General features: G+C 41.0%; 1 protein-coding gene across 11 annotated transcripts in view; it reads left to right on the plus strand.

Moving 5' to 3' along the window:
- STS (steroid sulfatase) overlaps positions 1-20234 on the plus strand; it is a 169397-nt gene that overhangs the window by 62352 nt on the left and 86811 nt on the right. For all 11 annotated transcript variants that reach the window (XR_005597721.1, XR_005597717.1, XR_005597723.1 and 8 more), the window contains one exon: positions 6690-6826. Coding sequence is in view for 8 of the 11 variants with exons in the window: in XM_039535365.1 (XP_039391299.1) it covers positions 6690-6826 (137 nt within the window). In the remaining 3 variants the exon portion in view is untranslated. The remainder of the gene's footprint in view (positions 1-6689; positions 6827-20234) is intronic.

Below are 20234 nucleotides of genomic sequence, written 5' to 3' on the forward strand. Positions count from 1 at the left end.
CCAAGCAGCATACCAAATTGCTGCCGCGGACGGTGGGGGCAGTCCGTGTGCCGTTGGGGGGCAGGTGCGTTTCCTCGGTGGCAGCAATTTGGCGGCAGCTTCTATGTTTAGCTGAAGTCGCTGCGATTCAGCACGCTGCTTGGCGGCAAAAGAACAGGGACTGCCGCCCCTTGCAGATTGCCACCCCAAGCACCAGCTTGGAATGCTGGTGCCTGGAGCCGGCCCTGCTGCTGGGGCAGCAGCCTGCAGTCGGCCCCTGGGACTGCCAGAGCAGTGGTCCCTGGGGCTGCTGAGCAGCTGGCCGGTGGTCAGGAGCAGCGGTCTCCAGGCCACCAGAACAGGGGCCAGAGTTCAGCCCCATGGCTGCCGGAGCAGCTGGTCACTGGACTAACTGCCGGAGAAGCGGTCCCCACAGCCAGCAGCCGTCCATTGGGTTGCCAGAACAGCAGCCAGAATTCACTCCCGGGGCCGCTGGAGCAGCTGGGTGATGGGCTGACCACTGGAGCGGTAGTCCCCGGACCCCTGGAGCAGCAACCCCCCTGGAGTTGGAGCTGGAGCAGCAGCAGGGCTGGAGCAACTGCTGGAGGTCAGCTCCCGGCAGTGCTCTGACTGTTAGTCCCCCCCTCCCCCAGGGTATTTTTACTAAAAGTCAGGGACAAGTCATGGGTTTCTGTGAATTTTTGTTTATTGCCCCTGACCTGTCCCTGACTTTTAATAAAAAATAATCTTAACCTTACTTATGTCTCATCAGCACATTGTTTAGTAAATGGTCTGGTGCACAGGCAATCCAAAATTTCAAAATGTCAGAGGTGTATTTTAAACTTCTTTTGAATTGGCAGGGTAAAAACACCTCCATGATCTTTCAGCATACCTCTCTCTACTAAACTCATATGGCTGACCACCATTCATGGGAAAAAACAGTGAAATCAGACTTTTGGAAAAATTATATTTCCATAGATAAAATAGGCTCATAACTTAGAGTTATGGTGATAATGCTACTTGAGAATTTTTCATGCAGATACAGATGAAGCCTCCTCTCTAACGTCATGGCTTGTATAACCATAATTCTCTGAAGTCTGTGGTGACAGCTAATAAACATATCATTAAAAGAAATTACCTTTTATCCTATTCTATTCCAGTCACAATTTGGCATAGTCAAAATCCTGAAACACATTTATCTCTCATCCTCTTTAGCACAGCTGTGAGTTAGAGCTTTTTGATGTATCACCAAGGCTTAAAAGCAGGCACCAGGCATGCTGTACAGGTCTCATTTTGTAGCAAAAATTACTGTGTTCGTAATTCTAGGATTTAAAAAACTCTGAAATCAGATGCTTTTCATGACTCCTAAAGAAATTAACCAGCTGATTAAGGCAAGACACTCATATACTTGGATGTAGTTTATATATTGTATACATATGAATGTATCTGTCTGTACAGTTTAAAAAAATGATGAATTAGTATCTGATTGATCACCATCTGCATACTTTACTTGAATGTTTTCCCCTTCCTCTGCCCTATTTCTGTTTTGTTGCTTCAGAGTGTAAGTCAGGGGTCAGCAACCTCTGGCACGTGGCTCGCCAGGATAAGCACCCTGGTGGGCCGGGCCAGTTTGTTTACTTGCCACGTTGGCAGGTGGGCTTCCACTGGCCGTGGTTCGCTGTCCCAGGCCAATGGGGGCTGCGGGAAGTGGTGCGTGCCAAGGGATGTGCTGGACCCGGCTTCCCACCACCCCCATTGGCCTGGGATGGCGAACCGCGGCCAGTGGGAGCCGCGATTGGCCGAACCTGCCGACGTGACAGGTAAACAAACTGGCCTGGCCCGCCAGGGTGCCGACCCCTGGTGTAAGTTATTTAAGGAAGGAATCATGGCTTCTTGTGTTTGTACAGCTTCTTACACTCTGTGAGTGCTACTGGAAATAAATAAAATAAAATAAATAAGTAAATAAATAAAAGTAATAATAATTTAGGAGTCATTTTGTCAGCAAGTTAGTGACACAGTTTGCTAGTGAGCAGTTGTAACAAACATTGGATCTGTATTTCTGTATTGGGTTCCATGTATGTTTGGCTTTTCAGTTACAAAAAACTGTGGGTGGATAAGGAATCTTAAGTGTTCTTTTTGCCAGAAAGAATCATTCAAACATTTTCTTTTGCGGGGGAAAAGTCTGCATATATGCCCATAAACTACAAGGAAAGGAAACTATGTGTATGAATACTGTATATCTTGAACATTTAAAGCTGATGGGTATTAAATTGCAGATGTCAAAAACATGCTGGCAATGTGACTGCTTGGAAAAATCATTTAACAGAGATAACAAAGACACATCCCAGTCTAAAATATCTTCCTAGTCACAGCCAAGTTTCCCATTTTCTTATTCACACCACTTTTTTTTTTTATAAGCCACCCCAAAATGGTCCACAATTGCCTTTTCTTGTCAGAATACTACAAGTGTGAGATGTTTAGCTTATTTTAAATCATATCTTTAAAAAATCAGAAATATTTTTTTATTTTTTATTTTTAAGAAAACAACCAGGTTTTTAAGCACAAATAAAGTGTACAAGAAAAATGAATTTCTGACACAAGGACCCAATCTAAGGAGCTTCCATGAAGTCAATGCAAGTTTTGCCATTTACTTCTAAAGGAGCAAGATTGAGATCTAAATGAAATTTGTACAATCGGTACAGCCAGAGAGTGGTAGTCCGATCTTGAAGTGGGTGCAATTAGCCTTAGTGAATAAGCATGGAAAGAATTCACTAATGAGATGAATTTTAAAGAGGTTTAAATGGGGAGAAGAACATTTGGTGAAAAAAGGGGAGAGGGAGTTCCAAGCGGAGAATTAGTTACTGCAAAATATCAGTTAGATTTGCACCCATCGATACAGATATACTGTTACCTGTTTATGCCCAGAATATCTTGACATTCCTACCTACCAGATTGCTCCTCAGTCACTTATGTTTGATGCCATAGGTATACATTGGGTCAGATTCTCAGCTGGTGTAATCATGCAGCTCTATCAAAATCAATGGAGTTATACTGATGTGCACAAACTGAGGCTCCGGCCCAATGATGTTGAATATATGTAACTGTATGGCAAAATCTGCCCAGCAATATTTTTAATATGATGCATCAGCTGGAAAGTTTGTAGCTTGTCCTTCTGATTGCAGGTTGATTTGGAAGTCATTGTGAGGAAATAAAAATGGAGTCTGTGATGTCATATTTACATTAATTTGCCAGTTTTGAATAACACTCACACCTACAAAGTGAGCCCCACTTGCTGCTCTACTACAGCGGCATCAGGCTAATACTATTTGCCACACTGGGCATATTTGTGGTGACAATCAATGATGCTGATGCACAAAAAGAAGTAAAGAAAAGATGGGCAGGTTGCTTTCTGTGGCATTCACAAGGCAATAAATGGGAGAGGGAGAATTATGGAGCTGAATCTAATTTTTTACTAAGTGTAAAAGGAGGCTATAAAGTAGGGGTACAATTTAGACCCACGTGAAGGCCTAGAGAAAACTAAAGAGACCTTAGTGTCAATAAGAATCGGGCCCTACAACAGAGAGAATAAAAGAAATATGTAGTTGCTATCACAAATAGCTAAGTATAGATTTAAGAATGTCTAATGACATATTTAGATGGCTTTTCTTTACTGAATTGGAATGATTGCATGTTTCATGTCAACATAAAAATTTCTTGCTGTACTTTCAGCAAAGGAAACTTAGATATGTTGAAACTGAAAGCTCTCTCTTAGCATGTATACAAGATAGCAGCAATACATTTTCAAACGAGATTTTATTGAAGTTCTCCAGTTAATAAAATAGGAGTTAAATTGTTATTGTCAAATCTCCCTCCCACCTACTAGCTGAGATGCCATCCATTTTCAAGGTTGCAGCAGAAGCAGTCAGTATTCTCCTCAAAGAGGCTTGGCATGAGATAAATGACTATCTTTAAAAGATCAAAGGCTATTAATAGGCAGGACTCCTCTTCACCTGACAGGCAGCTGTCAGTCAGAGCTTGTCAATTTGAGCTGCAACCTGTAAGGAGGAAATTTTGTTAACCTAAACCACTGCCCGCAGCTGGAATACCAAACGTTATGCTTATTGCAGAAAGCAGCTAGAAGGGCTTTTCTGAAACCTTAGCGCAATTAACAGACCAAGATGAGAGTGGGGGATTGAGTGACCACAAGGAGCAAATATGACACTGTGCCCTCTTGACTTGAGCTTTTTCTCAAAAAAAATGTTGTTTTGTGAGATGGAAAGTCTGGCAATAGTTAACTATTGCTATGCGAGATAAAGCTGGTTACCTGATAGAAAGCTACACACTACAGCCTGGAAAACTCCATACTTAATTTAACTTCTGCTCAGCCATTGTTTTTTGTTGATAAAAAAGTTATGTAATACTAACAAATTGGATATAAAAAGAGAAAAAATCTGAGCTTGATGGACACTTGGACACCTGTCAAGTTCTCCTGCAGACAGAAGGTGGCCACCGGATGTCTACAGTTATTCACTTGAGACCTCCTCAAGACCCTGGGTGAATATGAATCTGGGGGTAATTTGGGCTGCTCTGTTAACCTGCTGGAGATTAAATAAAGTTGAGCACTTTTGTTTCCCTGCTTGCATCAACTATCTGTCAGCCGGATGGCTGTGTCCCCATTGATTTATTTCCTGCCACGGCCTTGCAAAGAGTAAAATTACCAAGAGCCTTGCATTCAGCAAATCCCTGGGTAACAAAACCAGTGAAATTATTTTGAGTATACCTCTTCATGAAAGTTAGATCTTTGTCATCGTGGCATTTTTTTAATATTATTTAATTTACAACTGTCATCTCATGAAAATAAGCACTTGTTACGGATGTGGTGGTATTCACCTTTAACGGTACTGATGTAAATGTAGCTGTAGCAATTCTGCTATGTTGTTAGAAAGTGACAGTTTGTATGCAATTTCAGTTCTCTCTGATACTAACAGTTGAAAATCTATTTTTTAAGTGATGGGAAGAAGATATGAGAAATTGTGTTATTCCCAGTTTATGGTAACAATCTTTATTTTTGTGACTTCTACTTTCCCAAATAATCTCCCAGGCACATGTCCTCAAAGGTATTTAGGTGCCTAACAACTACTGAAATAATGTGAGTGAAGCACCTAAATATCTTTGAGTATCTGTGCCTAATTAGACCTGAACGGATAAAAATCTAATATAAAATAAATCATCTGCCTGGTAGAAGTATTTAACTAAAGGACAAACCATATTGTATTAGAAATGTTGGGGAAAATTTAAAAACATTAAGATTGGGTCTTGCCTACTATAGGTAGCCCTTAATGATTTGCCCATACAGAGCATAGATGAGACAATATCATAAACCTAAAAAACAAATAATTGATCTTGAAATGCAAGTTGAAATAGGTTTATAAATACAACAGAATAGTTTGTTTATTTGTTTCTCTGTAGAATGATATATAGGTATTATAGCAATTCCTTTCATCAATGGGCTTTTCACAGGTTTTACAGGCCCTTTAGGGCTGAAAAAGAGAACCTTCCTAGTTCAAAGGTTAAAAGTTTATTGCATTGTTTTCCTTACCTCATGTCCAAGTTTGGCTTTCTGGCTCAGCACGTTAATATTGTATTTTTTTGAAGGGGTGGGGGTGTTTTTAACCACCAGAAGTTCAATAAGTACAAACAGTATGGGATGGGGAAATGTACAACAGAAAAAAACTGCTCTGACCTGTGTGTGCAAGGTGCCAGTCTAGACACACTGTATCCTAGCTGCTCATATGGTTCAGCTGAAATGTACAGTGCGTGGAGTATCATAACAATAAGCTCAACTAGTATTGTTAATACTCTGGGTAATGTCCCCCACACTAGGATTGTAATGCAAAAATCCATACTTACCTAAGCTTTCCCTTCACAGCCTTCTGGATTAAGACATATATATTGTCAGATCCCATGAAGAGCAAAATTGAAGCTCTGTTGTTGTTGTTGTTGTTGTTGTTGTGGGGGTTTATTTTTTTCCTTTCTTTCTTAGAGAATAATCCATTGAGGAAATGACTTGAAATGAATGAAGAGTGCATATTGTTACAAGAGAAAAATATTTTTTCTACCTCTCTATATATTATGCATAACTTTTGTAATACTATTGTGTTCGGTTCCCAGTGATAGCTATATATTTTTGGTCCCTATTGCTCATGCTAACCCTGTTAGTTGTTAAATGTCCATATGTTGAGCTTGCCAAGAAGAAAGTTGGCTAAGCATCTTGTTTGATTTGGGGATTGTATATCTTTTAAACTATGCATTGTTCTAGTGCTTCCTGGTGAGGTCAGAGAGAGCCTGAATTGGTAATAACTGCGGAAAGAAAGGCGAGTGGCTAGGCACTTTTAGGGCCTGACTCTGGAGAGTGGTTGTGCCAGTGTTTTTTAAACAGGTATAACAACTAATCTAACAGAAGGGTTAACTTGTCCGTATTTCTTATCTTCAGTACAGTATGTATTAAGAGTGGCATTTCTAACACGAGATTCAGAATTGCTCTATAAATGATTTTGTTAGTCCTTCCCCTATATAATAATTCTTCTGTTCTATAGAACATGCATGTAGAAAAACTTCATTGTGAGAAATGTTGTTAAATTTTTATTGCTGTCCCAGTGACTTACTTTGGGGGGGGGTTATTTTATTTTATTTTATTTTATTTATTTCAGGAATGCTGATATACCATTTCTTCTTTTCCTGTCCTACCTTCAAGTCCACACTGCTCTATATGCATCAAAGGATTTCAAAGGAAAGAGCAAACATGGTTTATATGGGGATGCTGTAGAGGAAATGGACTGGAGTGTAGGTATGTTGCACATTTATCTTAAATGAGTTTAAAAATTTTCACAGATGTTTCTTTAATCTTCATTAGAAATTTGTGACGATTCCACTGCATGCAAAATCTGCTCTGGTAAGGGGAAGACTAAACAATTACTATGTATTAATACTGATTCCTTAGATGCTGTGTCATGCTCAGATCCTATTAATACTGTGGGTCCCTTGGTATCATTTGAAGTCAGTATAAATTCTGCATGTTGCAAGTCATCAGAGGGAAAGCTCATGCTGCAAAACATCTGTTAGTCTATAAGGTGCCACAGGATTCTTTGCTGCTTCTACAGAACCAGACTAACACGGCTACCCCTCTGATACCTGAGTTAAGGAGACTTCATAGGGCTGTCATCAAAAGAACTAACGATAAAATAACTGCAAAGTCTTAATATGTACTGTTATTGTTAATTCTTAGTAAGCACAATATATAAGGAGTAATTCTTCTGTATTGGTGAAATCAGTCAAGTAGGGTCCACTTCTCTGGGCACAATACAGTTAAAAGGCAAATAAGTCACCACTCAAGGCACAGATCCTCTGATGTTGCAGAGAGCAGTAAGTTATCAAATCGTTCAGTGGGCCTGCTTTATTTCTGGGCATTTTGGAATGACTCTCCATTTCTAGAGGTAATCACCTGTGAAAACAACTCACAGTTCATACTTGAAACAATCAGGTGAAAGTAGAACAGTACTAAAAGATAATGAACATCTTGCATTCCTCCTCCCTACCTACCCCAAGCCAATTCTGGTTTTAGTAAAGCCAAGTAAAAAATTACTTTCTTCACATAAGCAATATTTACTAAATTACTATAAACAGACTTTCATCTTAATATTAGATGCATGCTTAATAATATGCTTTCAAACAATGTATTTTGATTGCAAGCATGTAGAGTTCAACTCCATACACATTTCTGTTCATCTTAGCAAGTGAGGGAGACTTGCACTGAATCTTCCTTACGCCCTCAACTTTCACCACTCCTCCTGGTACTATGGTAATCACTATGACTAAGTTGGTTGTTTACTACAATCTTAGCATTAGACTGCCATATGTTTGGTGAACATCCACGTTGTCATGCCCTCAAAACCATTAGCATGTCTGGGACATCATGTCTTTTCCTCTACCTCTGCTTCCAGTTTGGGGTCTTCATACACTGTGGTAAGGATTAGGCAAATCTAATTCACTACTTGTTACTGCCATTCGTTACCTCAGCTTAATTTTGTTCACCTGTTGAGACAGTTTACAGTTGTGGCCACTGAATACAAGCATCTAGTTGAAGACAAACGCAACAGACTAGCTGTTCCTGAAGCACTAGTATTGTAGAGTTGTTTACAGATTGAGTGTCACTACTTATATCCAAAGGTACCACTGGACTCTCAGGGAATACTTTAAACATACTAAGCAGCAAGTTTCAACATCAAAAAGATATAGTTAAAACAATTTGGGATATACCAGATAGCCAGGATCTGGCTTTATTCTCCTGGCTGTTTTGAATCATATGTAGTCCATATTAAACAGAGATAGTTCCAGTCATGAGATAGTAAGCAACCTCTGTTCTTCCTCAGACTCCATTGCACTCTTTTCTTTTCTTTTCTTTTCTTTTCTTTACAATATGTCATAAAAGGATGAGTAGCAGCAGAGCTACACACCCAGGGCCAGATCCTCAATTAGTGGAGCTCTGCCAGTTTATCCCAGCTGAGGATCTGGTCCCACAGTCTGGCTGTTTGGTGAGAGTGATTTATTCTCAGGTTGCATATTTGCTCCAAATGAAAAAGGGAAATTGTAAGTTCTTATGGATACATTCTCTTCCATAATTACAACTATAAAGAAAAGAACTGGTCTTGGGATTTTCAAAGGAGTCTGAGGTAGTTAGGTACCCAACTCCCATGGAAATAGGCACCTAACTCCCCTAGGCTCCTTTAAAAATCAAAGCTTAAATGCCTGAGAGTAAGAGTAGGTTTGACAAACTAGACATTTAATGCATTGCTCACATCGGTGGCCAGCACACCGACTTTGATTTCTAATCTGGTACCTCTTCAGCATCTGTGCTAGGAAATACAAACAATATTAGCTGGAACAGCTAGCCTGAAAAAGTGAAAAGCTGCAAATTTCCCTTAAAGGGAAGTTTGATCCTCTGATGACCAAACATAAGTAACTAGCTACACAAGAAAAATACAAATTGGGCAGGGGAGACCACAGAAATGTCAACTTGACATGAAGGGTTGATTCACAAAAGGACTTAGGCACCTAACTGCCACTTTAAGTACCTAAATCGCAGAATCAGACCCCACTAGGATTCACAAAGCCCCCGCTTAGGTACTACCAAACTCTATAGAATTCTAAACTCAGTCGACACTCAAATTTTTGCTGTAAAATTTCCCTAAGTGCCTATGTTTCTTCTGGTTATGCACACTGCAGTCCCATGTCAGTTATCTGGATGCCTAAGTCCCAGTGTGATGCATGAATCGGGGAAAGATAGGTGTTCCTCCACCTAACTTGCCAGCAAGGACGCATCTGGTAAGCATGGTCAGAGCTCACCTACTCAATCAGGCCCCTGTAAATGACATGCTTACAAAAAACAGCCAGGGCAGAGGTGGACCTCCTTCATAACTTTTAGTCCAGTGGTTAGAGTACTAATGTGGGATGTGAAAGACTCATGGTTCAAGTCCCCACTTTGCTGGAGGGTAGAAGGAATCTGAACTGGGGTGCACGACCTCTCAGGTGAGGGCCTGAACGGTAGGGCTATGAGATATTCCAAAGTGGGACTCCCTCAGTCTCTTCTGTTGAAGCTCTTCCACCATGGATAAATCATTTAAGAAAAACTGAAGCAGGGGAATTGGATCCTGGGTTTCCTTTCTTCCAGGTGAGTTCTCTATCTACCATGCTACAGAGTCATTCTCATGCTTGCTGCTCTCTCTCTGGTCCAATGACTCCTTCATTATTTGTCCACAGTGGAATAGCTTCAACTGGAAAAACTGAGGGAGCAACCCTACTTCCCCCATCAAAATATCTTATAGCCCAGTGGCTAGGGTACTCATCTGAGAGGTGGCATGTTCCAGTTCATATCCCTCTCTCTCCTCAGGGCTTGAGTATCCTAGCCACTGGGCTAAAAGTTGTCTCCGTCCCCATCATGTGCCTAACTTTCTTTGTGAATATAGCCCAAAATCTTTAAATTAAAAAGTAACTTAATTATAGCTGGGCGAATAGAAAGTATAAAAAACCACATTAGAGCACTTAACTTGAAACCGGACAAACCACCCTCAGCTGAGTACTTGAGAAACATTTTGCTTTTAGTCTTAAACACAGTCATCCATGAGCTGCTCAATGTGGGCAAATGTCACAGAAAATCTTTGTTGGTGGGTAATGAGAAAGTGTGAACAGCTGTACTGAAGTTGTGACTGTCAGATTCCAGAGATTAAGAATTTGCGTCAAAAGCAGAAGCATGAAGGTGAATGAAAATTGTTCCCTGATTTTTGAGCCGAGTAACTCGGGTCAAAAAGAAGGATTTCGCTGTCATAAAGTTCTTAAAGTAAGGAGAAGACTTCTTAGTTGTGTCTCTCCGGACTGAGAATCTTCAATTAAGGAAAACTCTCCATTTTTTGAGACTTAATCACCTAATCAACTATTAAAATAAATAGAGAGTTTTCCTTCTTAATTTAAGCAGGGGAGTTGACACAAAAGCAGGTGGATGAGATACTTTTAAAAAAATCTTTTGTTTGTGGCATGTTAAATTGATACTTGATGATTATGATTACAATCTATGTCCCAAATACTAAGTACAAGCTCACAGGATAAGCTTTAGGATCCTGTATTTCTACTGCTCATGCATGTTTCATGTGTATATAACAGAATTCAGTGCTTAAAGAGTTCACAGTTTTAATGCTGCTTCATATGACATGCCTTGCGGGGTTATTTTCTGACTAGTTAACATTTTAAATTTGTTTCAATGTAAGATAAGTACCTTATTATTTATATTAATGATAGTTAATAGTTGTAGCAGGTGAAATAATCTCCCACTGTAAAAATGAAGGGGGGGTGAATAGACTATAATCCCATTTTCTTGCTGTTATTTTTTTTAAATAACATAATAGTGGATTTAATGTGGAAGTCTGAATGGATATGTGCTGAAATGATTTATGATAAAAATTAAACCACACTAATGTAATCACTACAAAGGGTTCTGGAGCCCCCTGTAGCCTTATGTTACAGCTATGTGAAGACATACCTCTTCAGAGCTCTCTCTTGTGTTCTCCTTACAGTAGGAGGGCTTCTAACAGAGAGCCTTTTATTCTCCTGTAGAACAATCAGTGCTACATAGTTCACACATGAGGAAGAGCTAGGAAATGCTGTCTATACTCTGGAACAAACCAAACACCAGTAATGTGTGGCCATTACATTGGGTGTCTTTATTATTATAAAGAGAATTCCATGAACTTCCCAATAACATGAAAAACAGAATTTCCCCTCCCTCACCATATTCCTAAGCAGATGTTGTCAACAAGGTGTACTTATGATGCTCATTAAGAAAGCAGGGAGGAAACAAACCATTTTGGACATGAAGTTTCTGTGTGGGAATCTCCTTAATAGTGTGGATAGTTAGTGTAGAAGAGAAAATAGGTGTGTCCTACCTACAGTCAGTTCACATTTAGAAATGAAGATTTCTGGATGTGATAGGATTCAAATTTGGAAAAGCCCTTGGCTGACTACAGGTAGGTACAAGCAAGATACTTATATCTATGATGGTGACAAGCTGTGGACATGATTTTACTGTCTTGGACAGTACTGCCCTATTGAGCGATGTTGGTATTTTCTTGTTGTATGCTAAGTAAATGGTGGTATGTCAGAAGTATGGGCAAAATTTGATAAAGGGGCATGTAGGAGAATCAAGGAACAAGATTTTCAAAAGTGTTTAATTATTTTGAGTGGCTAGCTTGAGACATCTGAAAATGAGTCTGAAAGTGCTGAGCTTCTACCCAAGCTCCTTTAAGATGTACCTAGCTGAACAACCAAAACTTAAGGCACTCAGAATGACTGGGGTGAAATCCTGGACCCATTCATACCCATTTGAAAATCATAGCAAATACTTTATGGTCTGACTACCCAATATCACCAGGTGTGTTACCAAAATTCAGAGCTCAAATGCCATGAACGTAATATGGAGAAACTTTGGACTTCAGAATCATACTTACTATATAGGTTTTATAGAGAATGAGTCCTAATACTGACCTTTCCTGCTGTATAAAGTCCAGAAAAGGAGTTTAAATGAAGCAGTTAAAAAGCATGCTGCAAATGTTACTCCTGTCCTTGGAAAAAGTAGTTTATAAAAGTATGATTCCATTTTGTTTATTTTTACTAAGAAAGTGAGGCATTTGAGACTGAAGAATAGTCTGACATCATTATTATTATCCTGTAAGTTTGACTCAGAGCTGAGCAAATAGTAAAGTGAACAATAGCATATTTTGGCTAATAAACCCAAGGCAATGATTTCATAAATAAGCCCTTTGACTGGTTTGAGCATTGGTCTGCTAAACCCAGGGTTGTGAGTTCAGTCCTTGAGGGGGCCATTTAGGGAACTAGGGTAAAAAAAAACCTATCTGGGGATTTGTCCTGCTTTGAGCAGGGGGTTGGACTAGATGACCTCCTGAGGTCCCTTCCAACCCCACTATTCTATTTAGATATGTGACTTGATAGGGCAAAATAGAGATGAAGTAATATAAAAATATGGGTGTTATTTTCATGAATAAAGGTGCATTTTACTTTTTCAAAACTTCACAACATTCAAGAATATAGTCTCTTTTCTCATCTATTTATAGGGGACAATTCACTTTGACCCCTGCATAACACAGGCCATAGAATTTGTTTCACTAAAACTTGCCTTCTCAAAAGATATCCACTCTGGATTTGCAAACCTCAAGAGATGGATAATCCACCATTTCCCTTGTTAGTTTGTTCCAATGGTTAATAATCCTCCCTGTTTAAAAAATTGTGGTACAAAGTCTTGTGGCCTGTTGGATTTACCATTTATCCTAGATGACCATCAGTGTCTAGAAATACTTCCTTCTACTTCCAGCTTGTTAGGAAACTTCTCCCCTTCTTTGCTGGTCAGGATCTGAGCACAGTGGTTCATATATTTATCACTTCCAAACTGGATTACACACTGGGTCTGATCCTCAGCATAGCACCATTAACTTCAGTTGTCTTCAGACCAGCTGAGGATCTACTCCAAAGTGTATGGGTCTGAAAGTGGAGCAATACACAATGCAAAATTTGGCAGGTTGCCTCCTTAACAGGATGGGCTGCGGTGAGCATGTCACTCCCAATGCCTTTATCTCTCCACTGGCTCACAGTCTGGGTTTATTGCCTGTTTGAAGCCTGATCTTTCAAAATATCTGTGGCTCAAGACACAGTTCCATCAGTGACCTCATCCCCAGCCAAAGGAATCATCATGACCTGCCAAAGTAGTTGTGCTCCTCTGCAACAAAGGAGATTATGGAGTCCAGGAAGATGCACAGAAAGAGAGAGCAGCTGAAGGTCTATGCAAAAACTGTTGACCGCATTACCAAATTTATCTGTTATATACTTATATACTATACTGATGGGCCTGCTTAAATAAAAAATGTTAAAATAGGCATGTGCTCCTCCCAACAGGGCTGGCTCTACAGTTTTCGCCGCCCCAAGCAGCGCGCCGAATTGCCGCTGTGAACGGCGGGGGCAGTCCGTGTGCCCGTAGGGCGCCAGGCGCGTTTCCGCGGCGGCGGCAATTCGGCGGCAGCTTCTATGTTTAGCTGAAGCCGTCCCGGACAGCTAAACATAGAAGCTGCCGCCGAATTGCTGCTGCCACGGAAACGCGCCTGCCGCCCTAAGGGCACACATACTGCCCCCGCGGCCCGCGGGGGCAATTCAGCGCGCTGCTTGGGGGCAAAACAAGGGGGACTGCCGCCCCTTGCAGAATGCTGCCCCAAGCACCAGCTTGGAATGCTGGTGCCTGGAGCCGGCCCTGCCTCCCAAGGGCTTTCAATTACTGCAGCCACAAAGAGTGAGATGATGACAACTGCATATTTAAATAATGCTTTTCATCTGAAAGTGCTTGACAGCTATAGAATGAAATGCAACAGTTTGTAAGCACCGAGAGAATAATAGGTTTATAAGTAATAGCCAACATGGATTTGTCAAAAATAAATCATGCCAAACCAACCTGTTTTTCTTCTTTGACAGGGTTACTGGCCTAGTGGATAGGGAGAAAACAGTAGATGTGATATAATATGATTTTAATAAGGCTTCTGACACAGTCCCACATGATACACTCATAAGCAAATTAGGAAAATGTGGTGTAGAAGTTACTACTGGGTGGGTGAAAAACTGATTGAGAGACCATAATCAAAGAGTAATTATCAATGGTTTTCTGTCAAACTGGGAGCACATAGCTAGGGGGGTAATGCAAGTGTTTGTCCTGGGGATGGTATTAATCAATATTTTCATTCATGACTTAGAATGGGGATTATGCTTATATAATCTGTGGATGACACCAAGGTGTGAGGATTGCTAGCACTTTGGATGCCAACATTAAAATTCAAAACAGCCTTAACAAATTAGAAAATTGGTCTGAAATCAACAAGATGAAATTCAGTAAAGAAAAGTGCTTCACATAGGAAGGACAAATCAAATGTACAACTACAAGATAAGGAATAACTGACTAGCTTGTAGTGCTGCTGAAAATGATATGGGGGTTATAGCAGATCATAGATTGAATATGAGTCAGTAATGTGATGCAGTTGTGAAAAAGACCAATATCATTCTGGGATGTATTAACAAGAGTGTCATATGTAAGACATGGGAGGTAATTGCTCTGCTCTACTAGGCACTGGTGAGGCCTTAGCGGGACTATTGTGTCCAGTTCTGGGCACCCCACTTTAGGAAAGATGTGGACTGTAGTGAGGCAGAGTGGCCTCCCTCTGAGCCTGAGAGTGAGGGACCAATACACTTGCCTTGGTAGGCATAGTCAAACCAGCCCTGCTCCCTGCACAGGAAGAAGAGAGGTGTGTCAGGAAGTCTCAGTGTTGGGCCCTACAGCTCAGTTGGGCAGGAGCAAGGGAAGAAGGCAGATGCCCCTAGCAGAACTCGGACCCGAAACTGCACTGTGCAGCACCCTGCTCACCAGCCATAGAGAGGAGTTACCAGGACTGCCATCAGCTATGTGTCCCGAAGAGATGGAGGACCCTTGGACCACAGAGTCCTGCACCGACACTGTGGTAGGAAGTAGCCAAGGAAAACCAGACTTTAGTCCAGTTGGGCTGCCGGAGAGCGAGTCAGCATGTTTTGGTGAGATCCCTACTGACCCAGTGGCAGGACCATTCACCATTGTTAGTACCCTGGGCAGGAACCCAGTGGAGTAGGATAGGCCTGGATCCTCCTACCCACCTGCCATCAATCCCACCCCTGATTTGGCGGCCTGCTTCCCCTTGGCTGGATGGCCTGTGCCGTGTTTTTGACTTGCCCCAGCCAGAAGGCTCTGAGGGCCCCGACTTCTGTTTGCTGGCTGCCTTATTCAGGAGGCCTAGGTTAAAGCCGGCTCCTTGCTGGGCCCCACGCAGAGGGCCAGAGTCCCAGACTGTTTGCTGGCTGCCAGGAGGCTCAGGCTAAAGACTGCTCATTGCTCTGCCTCTTCCAGAGGGTCCGAATCCCAGACTGTGATCGCCATCTGCCCTAGCCAGGAGGCTTGGTCTAGAGACTGCTTACTGCTCTGCCCCAGCCAGCAGCCAGAGCTATAGACTGCTAATTGTTGTTTGTTGCCTGATGCAGCGAGACAGATTGGCCTTCCTCCAAGCCTGAGACTGAGGGACCACTACATGGACAAACTGGAGAGAGTGCAGAGGAGAACAATAAAAATAGCAATAGGTTTAGAAATCCTGACCTACAAGGAAAGTAGCTAGGCATGTTTAGTCTTGAGAAAAGACTTGGGGGGACACCAACCTAATAAGTCTTCAAATATGCTAAGGCGTGATATAAAAAAGACCATGATCAATTGCTCTCTCTGGGTATGTCTACACTGCAATTAGAAACCCATGGCTGGCCCATGCCAGCTGACTAGGACTTGGGCTGTGGGGCTGTTTCATTGCAGCATAGACTTCTGGGCTCAGGCGGCAACCTGAGCTCTGGGATTTTCCCACATTGCAGGGTCCTAGAGCCCGGGCCCCAGCCTGACCCCAGGGGTCTACACTACACTTAAATAGCACTGCAGTCTAGCCCAAAGCACTGGGCACAGGCCAGCCACAGGTGTCTAATAGCAGTGTAGACATACCTTAATTCTCCTGAAGGATTGGGCTTAATCTTTAGCAAGGGAGATTTAGATTAGATATTAGAAAGTTTCCCCGTAACTATAAGGATATTTAAGCACTGCAATAGCATTCCAAGGGAGGTTGTGGAGTCCCTGACATTGGAGGTTTATAAGAACAGGTTCAACGAACCTGTCAGGGATGATTTAGGTATACTTGGTCCTGCCTCAGTGCAGGAAGCATGACTGGATGACCTGTTGAAGTCCCTTCTAGTTCTACATTTCTATGATCCTAAGGGCCTGATCCAAAACCCATTAAAGTTAATGGGAATCATATCCATTGACCCAACTGTTTTATACTGCACAGCAAAGAATTACATCTTTGGAGAAGAAGAGAAAACTTTTGAAATTAGGATTGTATAAGAAATTTGGATAGGCAGAATACAATTAATGAAACTGGAATTTGTCCAGGACACCAATACTAGGACAATCAGCAACACTCCTACTCTTATGAAAACTATCATGGAGTCTAAATGATCAGAAATATTCAGGAGGGCAGAAGAGAGCTGCTTCTTGAGATGCTGAAATATGTACTACACTCTCTCTAATTCATCTGTTAGTGTCTTCCATATGTAGAGCAGCATATATGATGGATCCGTGTTTTATAATAGAAACCCTTTTTGCATTCTAGAAATCTTATGCCGAAGTTATAAATGCTCAGATTTTTAAACTTGAGAGACTATTTCTAATGAGAAAGTTGTCAAAGGAAAGCATCATTTTTTTTTACTTTTAAATTACTCAGCACTGAAACTGCATTCATAGGAAATTTTTTTTTTAATTTGCTATCCTATTTCTAAGAATAACTTTTTTTTTATTCTTCTGGGAAATGGTATGACATTCAGCTAAACCTATTAAAACTGGCCCTTCATTTAGTCATAATATGTGAGCTGCTATTAGTGTGTCTCTCACAGCCATATTTTACTATGCAGGATTTGTATGCAATCAGCATTTATTTAGAATCCCACTCTATTAATTCCAATACGTGAAGGAATAATAAATCAGCAGTAAACTAGTGAACTCTGGATTATATTAAAAAGAAATAAAGATAGAGAAAATAATATGAGAAGCAAAAACAACACTCACTTATGCTCTAGAAAAAATGAATGAGGCACTCTTAATTTGTTGCTCTCAATTGTTTCCCTGTACAAGACTTCAGCATAGGGCTGTACGATAGGGGGCTAATTTTTCATTGTTTTGCTTCTTCCGCAGTCATTTACACCTCTGCAAAGTGGATGCAAAGTGCTATTGAATCAGAATGGTGGCACAAAGTGAAAGGCAGTACACAGTCAGGGCCTGGATCATTACATTCAGGCAGCTAATCAAGACTGAAGCACAAAAAAAGCAGATTCAGGAAACTTAAAAGTGAGACTGACAAACTTTAAGAGGATGCCATATGTGAGATAAGATACAGTTAACTTTGCATTTCTTGACTTTCTGTTGAGGTGTGTCACAATCCTAATATTTTAGAACAGAGATGGGCAACATGAGGGCCACAGAAACTACTAAAATTCTTTGGGGGGCCAGGAGGTAGGACATAAGGGAGTATGACCTTAGGTCCTGTCCTCAGAGGATGTGTTGCAGGGTGGGTCATTCCTGCCTCGGGTGGAATGGGGTTGAACAGTGAGTCTGCCATGCACTCACGCAGCAGTGATGGCTTCTGTCCCATGGGGCTGAGCCCCGATTCTTGCTTTGGCCCGTTGGCTAGCACCACAGCATCACGTGATGCACACATCAGCATGCAGGGGGGGCGCTCCCCCTGCAACACCTTGTCCTTTCCTGGCCCTGGTGCCACTGGATTGCCTGCCCTGAGCTGGGCTGGGATGGGCCAAATGAACTGATCTGGTGGGCCAGATATGCCCCCCAGGCCACAGTTGGTCATCCCTGTTTTAGAAAATTAATTAAATTGCCATGAAAGGTGGTTGATTAGCATCTATAGGAAATGGAATTTTTTATCAGTTGATAGTAAAGCACTTCCCCACACTATTCCGCCAGTCTGCTTTTAACTTTAACATTGGAGGACTATTTCTAGGGCTGAGAAGGTAGTTAAGACTCCAGGAGTATTTAGTCTTTGGCATTGCTGGTGAAATTGTCAACAAGGATACGGCCTAGACATTTAGGTTGGTGTCTTTTGAAGGGTGGATACCTTCCAAACAGATCTGGGCTAAGACCCAAAGTCATTTCATATGTCATCAAACAGTAATGACTTTTAGTCACTACTGACTGGGGCTGGATTTAAGAGGTGACTTTGTAATGAAAGACTCCACATCCCATTTCCAGTGTGATAAACCTTCTGAGTCATCTAATTCCCACTTACATGCAGGTTTTTATAACATCTTCGTACAAAATAAAACTCCACTGAAAACATTATTTAGAAGATTATAAAGCACATAGGTAGCCACTTCTATAGTATTTTTTTAATCAGTCAAGTTTAATGATATTGATTAACATTCAAGTAGAGTACTATATAGTGGAAATCTCCTTTATAATGCACCAGATGCTTGCATTTGAAATTATACCATGGAAGAAATGTGCTGTCAGATGCTGTCAGCAGCCAGTAGGGAAGGGGTTAATCTATGCCAGCACAAAAAGTTTTTGTGACTAGTGCATTTTATTTTGCAAACATAATTTGTATCACTTCCAAAATTAATTAATTCACCCAAAGTTATGAAGCCCTGAAAATTGGGCCTTGTAAAAGAAACACTGAGAGAACATATTTTGTAGACTTGTGAACGGAAATGCTGCAATCAGCTAGAAAATTAACATTACTCTTGAGAAGATCTGAAGTTTCCGTAACAAGAAAAAAAGCAAATGCTTGTATTAGGCCACCTAGGGATAAAAGAAACCCAACAACTCCACAAATTCCTCTCCAAACAATAAGGATGCAAAGTTTTGCAATCAACAACTTTCTACCACCCACACACCTTCACAGAGAAGTAAGTTTTCCTCCTTAATTTTAATCAGTCATTGAGTTGAAATAGTAGGATATTGATGCTTGCTTAAAGTGTGAACGGGAAAACTAATTACGAATGGCAATCAAGATAACAAAGACATTCTTGGCCTAAATTTACCACAGGATCTTTGCTGGCTTCTGCATATACCTTGATGGAGGCTGCTATGGGGCAAATTCTGTTTGGGGGACAGTTGTAAACAGAGAGTTTAGAGGGGGATCGTACTACCCAAAGAGTGTGAAGAATATATAACCAGAGCAGCTGGGCATGTGACAATCCAGTGCCTCACCTCAACAGACCCTTTAGCAGGGATGGCTTGAAACTGTCATCAGGAATTAAATCTGCTCTGTCTCAGCAGAAACCTTGCAGGAAAGCATTAAGGATGAGTCCCTTATCCAGTGCAAGGAGCCAGGCTGGCACAGAGAGGTGTGATTTATATCTCACTATGCCAGCTTTGGAGAATGTGCCTCTTGTGAAGATGAAATCTCTCAGCATTGACTATGAACATGATTTTAAGATCCTTTTTCAACACCTGGACATAAAGCAATATCTGTTTAGGTATTTATAGCTCACATAATAATTACATAAAGAATGTAGTTGAGTAGTGAGGGATATTGATGATATAACTTACATCACTTTGTATGAGAAAGAAGCCCAATTTGAAACAAAGAATCACAGAAACTAGAGATGGACAGACTTATTAAAGCATTTTATCCATATTCCTTATAGTGCAAGATACTGCCTGTAATTGCTTGTCCAGGACTCCTGGAGATCTAGTACAGCCTGTAAATAATTAAACACAAAAAGCACATTAAAATAACATTAAGTCAAGCACTCAAAAGTTAGGAAATGCCAAAATTGAGGTTGCCTGTGCAACCTTATTTTAGCTAATTTGTGTGTATACATTATGATACTTACGTTATCAAATATATTTTGTCCGCAGGACCCACCTAATCCAGTGCTCAGGATGGACTATGCTCACTGAATGAGCAGCTATTCAATATTTTGTTTTCTCCTAATTGTTCAGCATGTGGTCTTATTTACTGCACAATAGTCACAACCTCTTCTGAATACAGAATTGTTAATTTCTTCGTGGACTTTTCTGTGGCTCA

Source organism: Mauremys reevesii, linkage group 1, assembly GCF_016161935.1.
Source record: "Mauremys reevesii isolate NIE-2019 linkage group 1, ASM1616193v1, whole genome shotgun sequence".
NCBI lineage: Eukaryota > Metazoa > Chordata > Testudines > Geoemydidae > Mauremys > Mauremys reevesii.